Here is a 16,581-nt window from a genome sequence, read left to right on the forward strand (position 1 = left end):
TAAATCAGTTATCATAACTATGTGCTCTCGGGGCACCTGGGTGGCTCAGTCGTCAAGCGTCTGCCTTCGGCTCAGGTCATGATCCCAGGGTCCTGGGATCGAGTCCCGCATCGGGCTCCCTGCTCAGCGGAGAGCCTGCTTCTCGCTCTGCCTACTTGTGCTCTATCTCTCTGTCAAATAAATAAATAAAAATCTTAAAAAAAAAAAAAAGATTAAAAAAATAACTATGTGCTCTGGGGTAAAGGTAAAAACACTTCAAATGAATAAGTGTCACTTGAAGAAATAGAAACTATACAAAGAAACCAAGTAGAAATTTCAAAATTGAAAAAGATAATATCTGAAACAGTAAGTTCACTGGATGGCTCACTAGAGGACTGATGACCACAAAGGAAAGAATCAGTACTGTTGGTTACAATGACAGAATTGAACAGTATCAACAGAGTCCACATAGTTCACAAAGTCTGAAATATTTATTGTCTGACCTGTTACAGAAAAACTTTGCTGACCTCCGGTCTAAATATACGAATTAGAAGACAGAGAGATTGTCAAATGGGATTTTAAAAATATGATTCACTATATGCTGTTTACAAGAAATCCAATTTAAATATAGTGAATGACATAGGTTAAAAGTAAAAGGATGAAAAAAGATCTATCAAGTAAACACTAATCAAAAGGAAACTGGAGTGGCTATGTTAATACCAAATAAAATAGACTTGAGAACAAGAAATATTACCAGGAATAAATAGGGACATTACATAATAATGAAAAAGATCAATTCACCAAAAGACATAGCAACCCTAAATGTGTAGGCACCTGACCAAAAAGCTTTAATATGGATAAAGCCAAATAGAAATCAATAAAATACAAAGCAGAAAAAAAATGAAATCAAACATGGTTCTCTGGGGAAAAAATTTTAAAAGAAGACATTACTGTAGATATTAAAAGGATAATAAAAGATTACCATGAACAACTCTTACTATAAATTCTTCAACTTAGAAGAAACAGGTAACTTGAATAATTTTATATCTATTAAAGAAATTGAATTCATAGCTAAAAACCTTCCAACATAGAAAACTCCAGGCCCAGATGGTTTCACTGGTTCTATACAGTCTCTTCCAGAATGCAGAAGAGGGAACACTTTCCAACCCTAAGAGGTCAGCACTACTCCAACAAAGCCATAAAAAGACATTGTAAGAAAGGAAAACCACAGGCCAATACTCCTCATGAACAGAGATACAAATATCCTCAACAGGATGCTAGCAAACTGAATCCAGTGATGACAATCCCTAACAATCAATGGGGGTGGCATATGCAAATCTAGTTCAATATTTGAATGTCACTTTAATTCACCACATTAACAGACTAGATAAAAACTCTCAGCAAACCAGGAATAAAAGGAAACTTCCTTAACTTGAAGAGGGAACTTTAAAAAATCTACAGCTGGGGCACCTGGGTGTCTCAGATGGTTAAGCGTCTGCCTTTCGCTCAGGTCATGATCCCAGGGTCCTGGGATGGAACCCTGCATCGGGCTCCCTGCTCAGCGGGGAGTCTGCTTCTCCCCCTCCCTCTGCTTCTACCCCTGCTCATGCTCTCTATCTCGAATGAATAAATTAAAAAAAAAATCTACAGCTAACATTATACTTAATGGTGAAAGACTGAGTGACAATAAGGCAAGGCTGACTATTTTCATTCCTAATCAACCTCATACTAGATGGTCTAACCAGTGCAATAAGGAAAGGAAAAAAATTTTTATTTTATTTTTTTAAAAGATTTTATTTATTTATTTGAAAAGAGAGCGAGAGAGCACAAGCAGGGGGAGCTCAGGCAGAGGCAAAGGGAGAAGCAGACTCCCCGCAGAGCAAGGGGAGCGTGATGTAGGACTCGATCCCAGGACCCCGGGATCATGACCTGAGCCAAAGGCAGACGCTTAACCAACTGAGCCACCCAGGCGCCCGGAAAAAAAATTTTAAAGCATATTGGAAAACAAAACATGAAAGTGTCTCCGGAAAAGAAAGCATTAAACTGTCTATATTCATAGATGATATGATTGTGTAGCAAATCACAAGGAATCTACAAAAAGCTCCTATAACAAGTGAGTTTAGCAAATTTCTATATACTAGAATACTGGAAATTGAAATATTTTTAAAGTATCATTTACAATCACACTAAAAACAGGAAATACTTAGGTATAAATATAACAGAATACCTATAGATCTGTATGCTAAAAACTACAACACTGGGGGTGCCTAACTGGCTCAGTCAGTGGAGCATAGGACTCTTGATCTTGGAGCTGTGAGTCTGAGCCCCATTGTTTAAAAAGAAATAAAAAATTAGAAAAAAGAAATAAAAATTAAAATCAAAAAAATTTAAAAACTATAGCACTGATAAAAGAAATCAAAGACCTAAAAAAATGGAGATTTATATTCATGGATTGGAAAATACAGTATTTTCAAGATGTCAATTCTCCCCAAATTAATCTACAGATTCAACTCAATCAGAGTCTCAGCATGATTTTTTGTGTAGACATTGACAAGCTGATTCTAAAGTTTTTATAGAAAGGCAAAGGAACTAGTTTAAACAAAATAATTTTGAAAAGTAAAAATGAAGTTAGAAGGACTTCACCATCTGATGTCAAGATTTGCTATAAAGCTACAGTCATCAAGACAAGGTTGTACTGGGGGTGCCTGGATGGCTTAGTCAGTTAAGCGTCTGCCTTCAGTTCAGGTCATGATCCCGGAGCCCTGGGATTGAGCCCTTCGTCAGGATCCCTGCTCAGTGGGGAGTCTGCTTCTCCTTCTCCCTCTGCTCCTCCCCGAGCTCGTGCTCTCACTCACTCAACTCTCTCCAATAAATAAATAAAATCTTAAAAAGAAAAAACAAAAAGACAAGGTTGTATTGGCAAAGGACAGACATGTAGATCAACTGAACAGAATAGAGTCTAGAAATAGACCAACACAAATGTGGTCAATTGATTTTTGACAAAGGTGCAAAGGTAATTAATCTTTTCAACAAAGGGTGTTGGAACTATTGGACATCCATCCATATCCCCAAAAAATGAACCTTACATCAGATACAAAATTAACTCAATTTTGTTGAGTTAACACATACTAAGTGTAAAACCTAAAATTACAAAACTTCTAGAGGAAGACAAAAGAGAAAACATTTGTGAACTTGGGTTCAGCAAAGGGATTTTAGGTATGACCCCAAAGCACAATTCATGAAAGAAAGAATTGATAAATTGGAGTTTATCAAAATTAAAAACTACTCTGTCAATGATATTGTTAAGAGACTGAAAAGATAAGCCAAAGACTAGGAGAAAATATTTGTAGATCACCTATCTGATAAGACTTGTATCCAGGGGTGGCCAGAGTGGCTCAGTCAGATAAGCGGCTGACGCCTGATTTCAGCTCAGGTCATGATCTCAGGGTCCTGGGATTGAGCCCCATGTCAGGCTCCACGCTCACTGGGGAGTCTGCTTCAGGAGTCTCTTCTCCCTCCCTCTCCCTCTGCCCCTCCCCCTGCTCATGCTCACTCTCTCTGTCTCTCTCAAATAAATAATCTTAAAAAAAAAAAAAAAAAAGACTTGTATCCAGGGGGCCCCTGTCTGTCAGTTGGTACAGCATGCAACCCTTGATGCTGGGGTCATAAGTTCAAGCCCCATGTTGGGTCTAGAGCTTACTTAAAAACAAAAAGCAAAAAAATAGTAACTTGTATCCAGAACATGTAAAGAACCCTCAAAACTCAATAATAAGAAAACTCAAAAAATAGGCGAAAATTTGAATCATCAAAGAACACATAATAATGGCAAACAAGCATATGAAAAGATGTTTAACATCATTAACCATTAGGGAATTGCAAATTAAAACCACACTGGGATAGCATTACCTACCTATTAGAATGGCTAAAAATAAAAAAACCAAGCAAGGGGCACCTGGGTGGCTCAGTCGTTAAATGTCTGCCTTCGGCTCAGGTCATGATCCCAGGATCTTGGGATCGAGCCCCGCATCGGGCTCCCTGCTCGGCAGGAAGCCTGCTTCTCCCTCTCCCACTCCCCCTGCTTGTGTTCCCTCTCTCGCTGTGTCTCTCTCTGTCAAATAAATTAAAAAAAAAAATCTTAAAAAAAACCCCAAAATAAATAGCATCAAGTGCTGACAAGAAAGGGAAGCAACTGAACTCTCATCCATTATTGCTGGGAATGCAAAATGGTACAGCTACTTAGAAAAAGAGTTTGGTAATTTCTTAAGTTAAACATACACTTACCATATGATCCAACCATTCTACTTATAAGTAATTACACAAGAAAAATAAAAACTCATGTTCACACAAAAACCTGTATACAAATGTTTATAGTGACTTTATTCATATTTCCACGCAAACTGAAAAAAAACAATGTCTTTTTTTTTTATTTTTATTTTTTATTTGACAGAGGGAGACACAGCGAGAGAGGGAACACAAGCAGGGGGAGTGGAAGAGGGAGAAGCAGGCTTCCCGCGGAGCAGGGAGCCCGATGCGGGGCTCGATCCCAGGACCCTGGGATCATGACCCGAGCCGAAGGAAGACACTTAACGACTGAGCCACCGAGGCGCCCCAAAAACCAATATGTCTTTAAAGGAAGGAAAGAAAAAGGAAAGGAAAAGGTGAAGGAAAAAACAAACTACGGTTCATCCAAACAATGGAATACTACTCAGAAATAAAAAGGCACAACAGACCAGCGATAGACACACAGCACAACATGATGGCTCTCAAATGCATTAGGCTAAGCAAAAGAAGCCAGACCAAAAGGCTGCACAATTTCACTTATATGACATTCTGAAAAGGCAAAACTATAGGGAGAGGGAAGAGATCTATGGTTGCCAGAGGTTGGGGGTGGAGGACGGGTATGATTACAGAAGGGCAGCATGAGGGAATGGTTTTTGGGTGATGGCACTGTTCTGTATTTTGATTACACTGGTGATAACATGACTATGCATCTGTCAAAACTCAAGGACGTGTACACCAAGAAGAGTGAGTGTAAAATATATAAATGAAAATACCTTTCTTAATTGAAATGACGGTTTAGGGCTGGAGACTAATCCATGATGAAAGGCTAAAGAGACTAGAATGCTTACTTTTTAGAAAAGCAGGTTTAAAAAGCACATTGTATCTGCTTTCAAATGAATCCACAAAATTATTTTGGGCCCCAAATCAAGAACACTGAAAATAAAGGAATGCAACTCGACAACATGATAGCTAAATTTAAGCTTAAAACTATACCTGAAATCTGGTATGTCAATTATATCTTAATAAAACTGCTATTTAAAAAAACCCAAAAAATATACCTGAAAAACTTTTTTTTTCCTTTACCCAAGCGTTTCCCAAACTTTTCTAGTAAGAATCAGATGAAAACCTGTTAAAAATAGATATTCCCAGGTCCCTTCTCTTGAGATTCTGATTTTGTAGCCTAGGTTAGGGACCAGAGAACTTTTAAACTGCACCCCTAAAAAAGGAACTTTTTAAGGAAAACAACTGCTACTCATAATTCTTTCTTAGCTACAAGGTCAAGGAAAAAAATTTTTGTCTATTTGGTCATGATCTGAAAGTTTTCTAGTATACCAGAATAGTGATCTCTGCATTGAAATAATCACACATCAGAAAAATTCAAGATGATCCACTGGGATACGAAAGAAAATACAGGTGATGCTTGAAAAACATGGGGGGTTAGGGTGCTGACCCCTTGCGCAGTTGAAAACCCGCATATAGCTTGTGACTCCTCAAAAACTTAACTATTAATAGCGTACCGTTGACCAGATGCCTTACTGATAACAGTCTTTTAATGCATATTTTTTATGTTCTACATATTACGTACTACATTCTTACAATAAAGTAAGCCAGAGAAAAGATTAAGGAAGAGGAAACACATTTATAGTACTGTATCAAAAAAAAAAGCCACATATTAAGTGGACCCACATAGTTCAAACCTGTGTTGTTCAAAGGTCAACTGTATTGGTCTTCTATACAAATTTACTTTAAACCTCATACTTCAAAATTTTCTATTTTAGGTTTGTGTTTTATAATGCATACATAAATCAGTGCAATAGTGCATGCTTATTTTTCCCCCCCAATAGGATGTGTGATCAAAAAGAGCAGAAACCACTGCCCTGGACTCCTGATTTATTATCTCCCCCCTAAATTTGACCAGTCTTCATCCTCTCTCCTATTTTGCAATAAGACCCCCACAATCCTGATATATAACATCTGCCACCACTCTTTGCCTACCCAACACCATTCATTATGCCTATATTGACACCATTCATTATGCCTATATTGACACCCCAGGGAGGAGAGCATCATCACTCTGGATAAAGGACACAGCTTTTTTCCTTGACTGAGATCTGAGAAGCTGCTTATTATATTGTATCTAATATGAAATTTGGAAAGTGCCTACACCTTTCTATACTACTCTTAAAGTCCAGTTGAGTACTGGCACTTGGAAGATTCCACTCAACAACGAAATTGTTGTGATTTCGATCCTTCACAGGTGTCTTTTTTTTTTTTTTAAGATTTTATTTATTTATTTGAGAGAGAGAATGAGAGAGAGAGAGCATGAGAGGGGGGAGGGTCAGAGGGAGAAGCAGACTCCCTGCCGAGCAGGGAGCCCGATGCGGGACTCGATCCCGGGACTCCAGGATCATGACCTGAGCCGAAGGCAGTCGCTTAACCAACTGAGCCACCCAGGCGCCCCTTCACAGGTGTCTGAAGTTTCGTGACAAGCAGTAATCTGATTTTGCTGAGTCACAAATCTAAATCAAGTATGTTTCCAGGTGTGAGGACCAAACTGTCTAGCAGGTAAGTGACGCAAGCCGCCTGCCCAGTATTTACTCTCACATACCTATACTCCTCGTTCTCTGCTCATTGTTCTTAGGGTCAGGAAAGACTTCTTTCACTTTTTTGGCTCTCCTTTACTGCAGAGATCCCCACCAAATACCTTCAAGTTTACTGTAAAGACTCCTTGAATCCAAATGTGTATAATCTGTTTATTTTTTCAATTAAAGAACACTAAAAATACAATTACTATCATGTAGAATTTGGGAAGTTTTTAAGTGGGCTTTAAAAAAGGACTGTCATACTTAGACTGGAATTCATGCATTACTGCAAATAAATCTTACGTGGTATTCATGAATTGGGGATTCAATTCACAAACTGCTAAGGATGTGTTCAATGTCAAAGATGTCAGAAGATATGTTTTACGAACTCTTCCCAGGGTAGAATTCCATGGCAAATATGAAGTATGTTCAGGAAAAAAACCCACTAGGCTTCTCCTTTCAACCCTCTATGTCAACAACATATCTCAAAGCAGACCCTCTTCTTTCTCACCCTCAAGAATATCTTCATAAAGTGCGTGTACTCCTTCGGGCACGATGACCGCCAGTGCAGTTCCACAGAGAAGGCCAGCACCCAAAACAGTCACCAGCTTTAGCCGCTCCTGGAAAGGAAACACAAGAAACTGATGAAAAGATTGATGACTGAATGAGAAAAAGTTTCTGAGGTATCTGTAATCAAGACCATGAGCTGCTCATTTGTGAGACCAAAATCTACAATAGCCAATGAACATAAAACAGGGTCAGCTTCATGAAGAATTAATGCCAATTAAAAAAAAAAACCAGGGAGATGCCACTTACAAATTTGCCAGATTGGCAATGATGTGGGAAAACGTGTCTATTATCCATGATGGGAGAAGAGAGCACACTTGTCCAATGCTGGGAGAAATGTAAATTGCTACAACCTACGTGGACCGCTATTTGGTGATTTCAGTTTGAAGCCTCAAAAATGTGAATTCTTTGATCCAGCAATTTCACTTCTAGAAATTCATCCTAAGAAAGAACTATGCAAAGATGATCACCGCACTAAGAGTGCAAACCTGAAAATATCCTAAATGTTCAAACAAGGAGTTTGATTGAGTAAACCATAATACTTCATCACAGTACAACACCGCGCCATTATATGATTCAGGTCTATTCATGGATACAGAAAGTCATGATGCACTACTATGAGGAAAAAGCTGGTGGCAAACCATATGCACTGATAATTTTATTACAAATCTCATATTTGTAATAAAAAGTATACACGTAAGTAGAACAAGTGTAAATCAAACATTAACAAATTTTTGACTTTATAATATATAAACATAATATGTAATATACAACTTATAAAAACATATTTGTAACTGAGCTACAATGAACATGTATTACTCATACAATAAAAAAATGTGCTTAATTAATTCAGTACTAAAATGTTCTATGGATGTCTTTAAAAACTGCTTTACTGAGGTATGACTGAAATACCAAAAGCTGTAGGATTTTTAATGTATACAACTTGACGTGTATGGAGATAAACATATATCTGTGAAACCATCATCACAATCTATGCCATAAATGATCTACGGTTTTAATCCAACCTAATCTCAATTTTTTTCTTACTACCCAAATTTCTTTGAGAGACTGCCTCCTGACATACAAGATATAAAAGATTACATTTCAAAATTTCTTTTTTTTTTTTTAAGATTTTATTTATTTATTTGACAGAGAGAGACACAGTGAGAGTGGGAACACAAGCAGGGGGAGTGGGAGAGGGAGAAGCAGGCTTCCCGCTGAGCAGGGAGCCCGATGTGGGGCTCAATCCCAAGACCCTGGGATCATGACCTGAGCAGAAGGCAGATGTTTAATGATTGAGCCACCCAGGCACCCCCATTTCAAAATTTCTTGAGGCAGTGGTGTACCCTATACGGCTTCCTGGAGTCTTAGCAGTATGAAAAATGACCTTAGAAACTAAAAGGAGGAAATTATGTACATTACTTAAGAAAAAGTTTCACTAATTAATGGAATGTCATGTACTTCACTTCTGTTTTAGTTTCCTTTATGAGGTTAGCAAAAATAACAGTGGCTGTATTATCTCTGACATACTACTGCACTTGTGACTCTGAGGCTAGGGGAATAAATATATAATATACACATACATACATACATATACACTGTCTCTATAGGAAAATGGGTTCTTAGCTGACAGGCTGGTTGAAGCATTACCACCCCCTCGTTTGGGAGGAAGAAAGGAATCTATATCTCATCGTGTCTCTAGTGAAAATGGAGAAACTACAGTTGCAAAGTCAGCACCAACTAATACTTGCCATATAGCAAGAGGAGAAGCCCCCACTCCCTAGCACACAGGCCAGGTTGGTCCTTCATACATTCAGGATGGCCATTATTAGCTACTTATAAATAGAGTATTCTGAATGCATCCGGCAGCTGGGGGCACTGGCTTGGGAGGTAGAACTGGCTCCATGTCCAAACTGGTTAATAATTGAGTACTTTAGCTTTTCTTCTGTAAAATAAATACTTCTACATGTCTTATATAGGAGGCAACGAGAAAGTGATTGACGCATTTTGGAAAAATTACACCAAACAACTGGTGTTACTATTTTATTTTATTTCTTTTGGTGTTACTATTTTAATATTTAATCCTGAGCTATTCTAAGAGCTTTTGTCGTTTACAAGTTACCAAACTCATCAAAGCACTGTTAATCACGGCATTCATTTGAGATGAACTGTCAGAGCATGGAGAACACGAGATGGAAAAACAGCTCTATTCTGTGTAGAAGGGGACATGGTATATGACTTAGTCTTCTCCTCATTTTCTCTAATGAATTCATAAAAGTCACCTTTGCTTTAAAAAAATTCATGAATGTAAAGTTTTACTCCCGAGGAAGGACAAAAATAATGGTAAACTGAACTGGACTGAGCATACCATTTCATTGTAGGGACTTGGTTTCAGAACTCCACAATTCAAACTAATGAATAAATTGCTAGGGAAGAAAATTGTGCTATCAGCATTTTGACTATGACTATGCTCTACTCTGGGAAATGGAAATGAAAGATGCCCCTGCATTGCAAATTAAGGGAAGATGAGAAGTGATGAAAGGGGTGTACTTAAAAGAGAAAAGAGCTGAGCACCCTCAAGAATTACTGGAGTGGCAGCTCACATCATACACATAAATTAATTCTTGATGGATTATACTTTAATATAAAATCTAGAACACAAAAACTTCTAGAAGGAAGAATATTTTTGCAATCTTGATGTTGGCAAAATTTCTTAGCAAGGATACGCACACAAAAAGAATTTAAAACAGGGGCGCCTGAGATGAACCATAAGAGACGATGGACTCTGAAAAACAAACTGAGGGTTCTAGAGGGGAGGGGATGGGGGGATGTGTTAGCCTGGTGATGGGTATTAAAGAGGGCACGTTCTTGGAGCACCGGGTGTTATACGCAAACAATGAATCATGGAACACTACATCAAAAACTAATGATGTAATGTATGGTGATTAACATAATAAAAAAAAAACTGACTGTAAAACAGGGGCGCCTGGGTGGCTCAGATGGTTGGGCGTCTGCCTTCGGCTCGGGTCATGATCTCAGGGTCCTGGGATCGAGTCCCGCATCGGGCTCCTTGCTTAGCAGGGAGCCTGCTTCTCCCTCTGCCTGCCACTCCCCCTGCTTGTACTCTCCCCCTCTCTCTGGCAAATAAATAAATGGAATCTTCAGGAAAAAAAAAAAAGAATTTAAAACATTTGCTGATCCACTAAGAAAATGGACAAGCTACATACTGGAAGAAAATATCCACAACACATATATCTGTAGTGGATGCTGGTAACACTGCCCACATCCATCTCCTCCAGGTTGGAGACACCTGTTTCCCTAGCTGCTGGGAGTGTTGCCTACTGATGGCTCACAGCTGAGTCTCTCTGAGGACCTTACTTTGGGCCAAAGGATACTGACTAACCTAAGGCTATATTTCCTCTCGCAGGGCAGTTCACATCCCATGACTAGTCCCCTGGGTTGTCTGGAAGGAGGTACAAAGCCAGGTCCTCTTGCCTCAATTCCGGATATCTCTGAAGAGCCATCCAGCTTCAGAGCCAGGTGAGCTGAGGCCTCTACTGTACCGAATTACAATTCAACTTCTCCATCTGCTTAATTCTACTCATTCTTTCCCAGGTGTTATTCCCAAGAGCACTCCCCAATAAACTTCCTGCATGCAAATCTCCTTCTCAGAGTCTGTTTTCTGGGTAACCCAACCTAAGATACTGATAAAGGGCTTGTGAAATATAAAGAACTTCCACAACTTTCACAACTCAGTAAGAGGCAAAAACAAACAAAAAACCCACGCAACAAAAAATGGGTAAAATATTGAATAGGTACTTCACCAAAGATATATGAATGTCCAATACGCCCATGAAAAGATGCTCAGCATCTTTACTCACCAGGAAAATGCAAATCTAAACTACAAGATACTTCCTTACACCCACTAGAATGGCTCAGATTAAAGACTGACGACACTAAATGATGGCAAAGATACAGAGCAAGTGGAGCTCTCATGCATTGCTGCTGGGACCATGAAATGGTACAACCACTTTGGAAAACTATTAGTCTCTTATCAAGTTATTCTGCTATCAAGAATAACCTGATAAGTTATTCTCTTATCAGCAATTCCACTTTTGGTATTTTCCAAGAGAAATAAAAATGTATGTTCACAAAAACACTTGTACAAGAATGTTCATAGGAGCTTTAGCAATAAGAGGCACAATTTGATCAGATGTCCATCAAGAGGAGAATGTATAAACAAACTGTGGTATACTCATACAATGGAATACTACTCAATAACAAAAAGGAATAAACTACTGCTACAGACAGCAACCTGATGAAGTTCAAAAACATTATTCTGATGTTTAAATGAAAGAAGCCTTACACAAAAGAGTTACTTACTGTCCGAGTCCATTTATATGAAGTTTAAAAGCAGTCCAAACTAACCCTTGGCAAAAGAAATCAGAACAGTGGCTGCCTCCAGCAGAAGGGGTTAGTATGAGAACATAGTGGCAGGAGAGATTAACATTAACTAGAAAATGGCACCAGGTTATTTTTGTTAGGATGATGGGACTGTTCTAAATCTTGACTGGGACATGACGGACATTTGTATACATCTGTCAAAGTTCATCAAACTGCATTAAGATAGGTGCCTTTTACTCTACAAAATTACATATCTATAAAAAATTACCTGGGTACTAATTTACTCTGCCAGGAGCCCTGAAAGGATTCATTTTAGAACTATTCAATTGTAACAAAGCTTCTTCATGGCAGCTCTTTGAAACCAAGCTCAGAGTCTATGTATAATACTAAAAGGCACTTCCAAAATTCTTTCTTAAACAATTCATCTGTTAGACGAACCATGAGAGACGATGGACTCTGAAAAACAAACAGGGTTCTAGAGGGGAGGGGGGTGGGAGGATGGGTTAGCCTGGTGGTGGGTATTGAGGAGGGCACATTCTGCATGGAGCACTGGGTGTTATGCGCAAACAATGAATCATGGAACACTTCATCTAAAACTAATGATGTAATGTATGGGGATTAACATAAGAATAAAAAAAATTCATCTGTCATTCAGACATTCCTTTAAAGTCATTCCTCACAATTTTATGTCAATGACTACATGGAAAAACCAGTAGTATTCACAATTCTGGACCAATCCACAAATTCACTAGGCACTGACCAAGTGCTTTAGAATATTCTACATTGGTGTCACGTGAAGTACTACAAAGACAAGATTTAAAAACCAGGAGCAGAGGTGAGTTCTTGAGACTTGCATTCTACAAAATTAAGTTTCAGGTGAAGTAGTACCATGCAAAATAACTGAGGGATACATGCCATCCAGAATAACTTAGACATCTATGGGCATTAAGAAAAAAACTTTCAAATCCATGAAGTAAAAAAATAATTCTCCTAAAATGCTGCCTGATCCAAATTTCTAGAAAGACACAGTAAAAATTATTTTTATTTTCTTTTATTTTACTAATCTTCAGATTAATAAGAGGGATACTAGCTACCAAAGTTATCAACACAGAATCCAAGTTTAAGAACTGGAAGAAAATGTAAAAAATGATCTCCTTTCAATATACAGATGAAGAATCAAAGGCCAAAGGTGAGAAATAATTTGCTCAAGATCCCATGGGTAGGCTAGTTAGTGGGAGGGACATGATTAGATTTGACAATGTACTCTGTTGCCCTGTACATTCCAAGACAATGTTCATCACATGGCACTATATACAATTCCTTATACAAAATCTACCTCTGAAGAAAGGTGACATTCAATCACACTGCCTCTTTAAATAGTGTGAGCCAGCAGAATCCCTAAACAACAAGAGAAAAACCAAAATTATAACTAGTTATAATTGTTCTCTATTGACAGTTTCTAAAGCTCCATAGCAAAGTAGGAGAAGGACAATGTACCAAGCTTTTCCTACGGTTTTATTTCTTCAATGTAGAAGGCTATTTTTCATTCTGAGATTATGTCCTACCTGTTTTTTCATCTTAAAATGTCCTTTCTTTTAAAAAATGATGGTGACAATAGTTTTCATTTTTAGTTTCCTTACTTGGCAAAATTAAAAGCAATCTTGTGTCAATTTTCCCTAATTTCAAAAATATTACTGATCTGTGAAACGCAAAAGCCTGGAAAACCCTGACCTTCAGTGTAAACATGAGATCTGTATTATAATACCATAAACAATTTTGAAACAAAGAATGTGAGAAAATATAAGAAAAGATCAAGGTAAACATGAGTAAATCATCTGGTTTTATAAAACCTCCTTGGAGGAAAGACAATGAGAGCTAAAATTACTGCATTGTGTTCTAGTTCCTTTTGAAATTAAGTAAAGCACATTTATTTACCAAATGAGATTAAACATCCACTGAACACTATGTTTGTCCTTACCCCAAAATTCTGTTCTGTGAGGGAATGGGTTTTCGTTTTTAATTTACTGCTCAACGCTCAGCAGTTTATAGGACAGAAACTGGCATATAACAAATTCTCCCTAAATATTTATTGAAAGAATGAATTAAATGCCTAGTACCATGCAAGGGACTAGGGACTTGGTACCCCCGCCCATTTCACTGGCTCTAATATCAACAGATACACAAATGCAGTGGAACCTCTTTAGGCCTGGGAAATAGGCCTAACATATTCCTTACAAGTGTAACCATATCAAGAATTTTCAGTGCTTAGATGCTTTGGAATTTATGCTTCAGCTCAAGGGGTATTCAAGTACATATAATAAAGAACCATAATGGGATTCCATTATAGTAAATGTGAAGCAATGCTGTCATTTGTCTCATTAATGCAAATATCTTAAATGACATCTATTTTTTTTTTTCCCAAGGAGCTCAGAATCTTGTTCAGTCACTACTTCAATCTTCAACAAAGCAATACAAAGATTGTTCATCCTCCATAACTTTTATGAGCTAGGTAAATGTCTACTAACCTTCTCAGGATGACTAATACTACAGAGGTAACACTTGTAATGACAAAAAGAATCAGTTGTCAAAAAGATAAGCAGCACTGTCACAGCTTGTGGTTTCCATTTTTATTTTCTAAAAATTTCTTAATTACCTAAATTATTTTAGATGCAATCTGATTTATTTCAAGCACTAGAGATGTGGCTCCATGTTATTTGCATAGCTATATTTTTTCACAGTTTCACAACTTGGTATTCAATCTCAAAACTGTGTATATGTCAAAGTTAAAATGCTGACAGGTTCTCTCCTTTGCTTATGGTAAGTCACTATAAGGATGTATTTGAATGAAGAACTACAAATTCCAAGTGTGGTTCAAGATGAAAACGGAGCACCCAGAGCAATAGTTTCTGTCAGAGAAATGACATATTTGCTCAAGAGAGGCATGAACTATGCAATGCCATTGGTTTTACGTTCATTCTATGGTCTCACAGCTGCAACCTGACTGAGCCAAAGGACTGACCAGATGTATTAATTAAAACAGCTTGTATTCAATGCCATTCACTATCAGTGTAAAGCTTTGAAACCAGTTGAATTTTCTTGGCAGACACCAACATAGTTAAATGGTTTTTCTTTCCTTGCTCACAGAAATAATCAATAAATTATTTCGTCTGGGGGCGCCTGGGTGGCTCAGTCGGTTAAGCGACTGCCTTCGGCTCAGGTCATGATCCTGGAGTCCCGGGATCGAGTCCCGCATCGGGCTCCCTGCTCGGCGGGGAGTCCGCTTCTCCCTCTGACCCTCCTCCCTCTCGTGCTCTCTCTCTGTCTCTCTCAATAAAATAAAATAAAAAATAAATAAATAAATTATTTCGTCTGATGAAATATAAGCCAATAATTTAAAAGCTTATAATATTTAAAACAGTTTATTTCAATCCCCCTTGTACCATGTTCATTTTGGTACTGAAAGCATCAACTACAGTTTTCTAAAAAATTAAAGATGGCTCTTTTATTATAAGACTGCTCCCTTCAAAGCTCTAGGCATTAAAGAGATGAAATATCCTAGGGTGCAGAGTGACTCCTGTTCAAGCAACAGTGGTCATCTCCATCTTCTTACAAACAAACCTACTTCAAGGAAATACTTCCTACTGCAAATTTAACTGCTATATTACCTGCTGTTAATTGTCAGGAACAGGTAATAAAGAAAACTCAAACGTGAACTTTGTTCTTCAAGTCCTGACAACTGAGACAAGCTGCCCAAAAGTTTCCTGCCTCTAAGTTGCAGCAGTGACCGTGAGTAAGTTCAGTGTCCTCCTCTGTAAGAAGGGCATACGGCAGACGCTACGATTATCATGCAGGAGCAGAACACTTAGCACAGGGCAACAGTCATCATTACTTCTCTCTAACATCATTAGAAGCACGCAAGAAGGGGCTTCTAAGCCCCTCCTTCGCAAGAATGACAAATGAAACCCCAGATACTTGGATAAAAATTCAGCAAACAAGCTCCAATAATTTACCATTTTTCCAGTGGCATAGAGGCTTCCCCTTTCCTAATTCATTTGACTTAGAGGTAATAACAAGCAATACTTTATTAATTCCACTTCCTCCAATTTTGGATAAACAAGACTAATTTTTTTTTTTTTGAGTAAGAGTTTTTTCAAACATAAAAGAACTAAGCATAATGGAAATCCCATAGGACTGTTCAGTATGACTACAAAAACAAACACAAACAAAAACCCACTGGGAGAGAACCTGGAAGAACACTGGCAACACATATTGTATTATTAATATGTAAGAAGATTAATTGACCTGAGAAAATTAAAATAATAAAAATACATTTTCCTCGAGGCTCCTGGGTGGCTCACTCAGTTAAGTGTCCAACTCTTGATTTTGGCTCAAGTCGTGATCTCAGGGGTCGTGAGATCGAGCCCTGCATGGGGCTCCCTGCTCCGCGGGAGGCCTGCTTCTCCCCCTCCCACTCTCCCTGCTTATGTTCCCTCTCTCGCTGTGTCTCTCTCTGTCAAATAAATAAAATCTTTAAAAAAAAAAAAAAGCTTGGCTGTATAATAGAGGCTCTTTGTGAAAATTTAGAAAATATGATAATTTGTAAAAGGAAAATAATATCTATTATCCCACTGTCCAGTGACAATTGCTAGTAACATTTTTTATTTCTTTCCATTCTTTTTTTTCTATTTGTCTGCATTTTTAACGTGGTTAATTATGTGGTTTATATATAATTTTACATTCTCCCTTCTTTTACCTGGTAGTATAACAT

At 38.0% G+C, this 16,581-nt stretch overlaps 1 protein-coding gene across 3 annotated transcripts in view; it reads right to left on the reverse strand.

Moving 5' to 3' along the window:
• Positions 1-16,581, reverse strand: part of SLC39A9 (solute carrier family 39 member 9) — a 53,608-nt gene that overhangs the window by 28,152 nt on the left and 8,875 nt on the right. For all 3 annotated transcript variants that reach the window (XM_034992796.1, XM_034992794.1, XM_034992795.1), the window contains exon 2: positions 7,354-7,462. In XM_034992796.1, coding sequence (XP_034848687.1) covers positions 7,354-7,462 — 109 coding nt within the window. The remainder of the gene's footprint in view (positions 1-7,353; positions 7,463-16,581) is intronic.

Source organism: Mirounga leonina, unplaced genomic scaffold (assembly GCF_011800145.1).
Source record: "Mirounga leonina isolate KUSES-001 unplaced genomic scaffold, KU_Mleo_1.0 Mir_82, whole genome shotgun sequence".
Lineage (NCBI taxonomy): Eukaryota > Metazoa > Chordata > Mammalia > Carnivora > Phocidae > Mirounga > Mirounga leonina.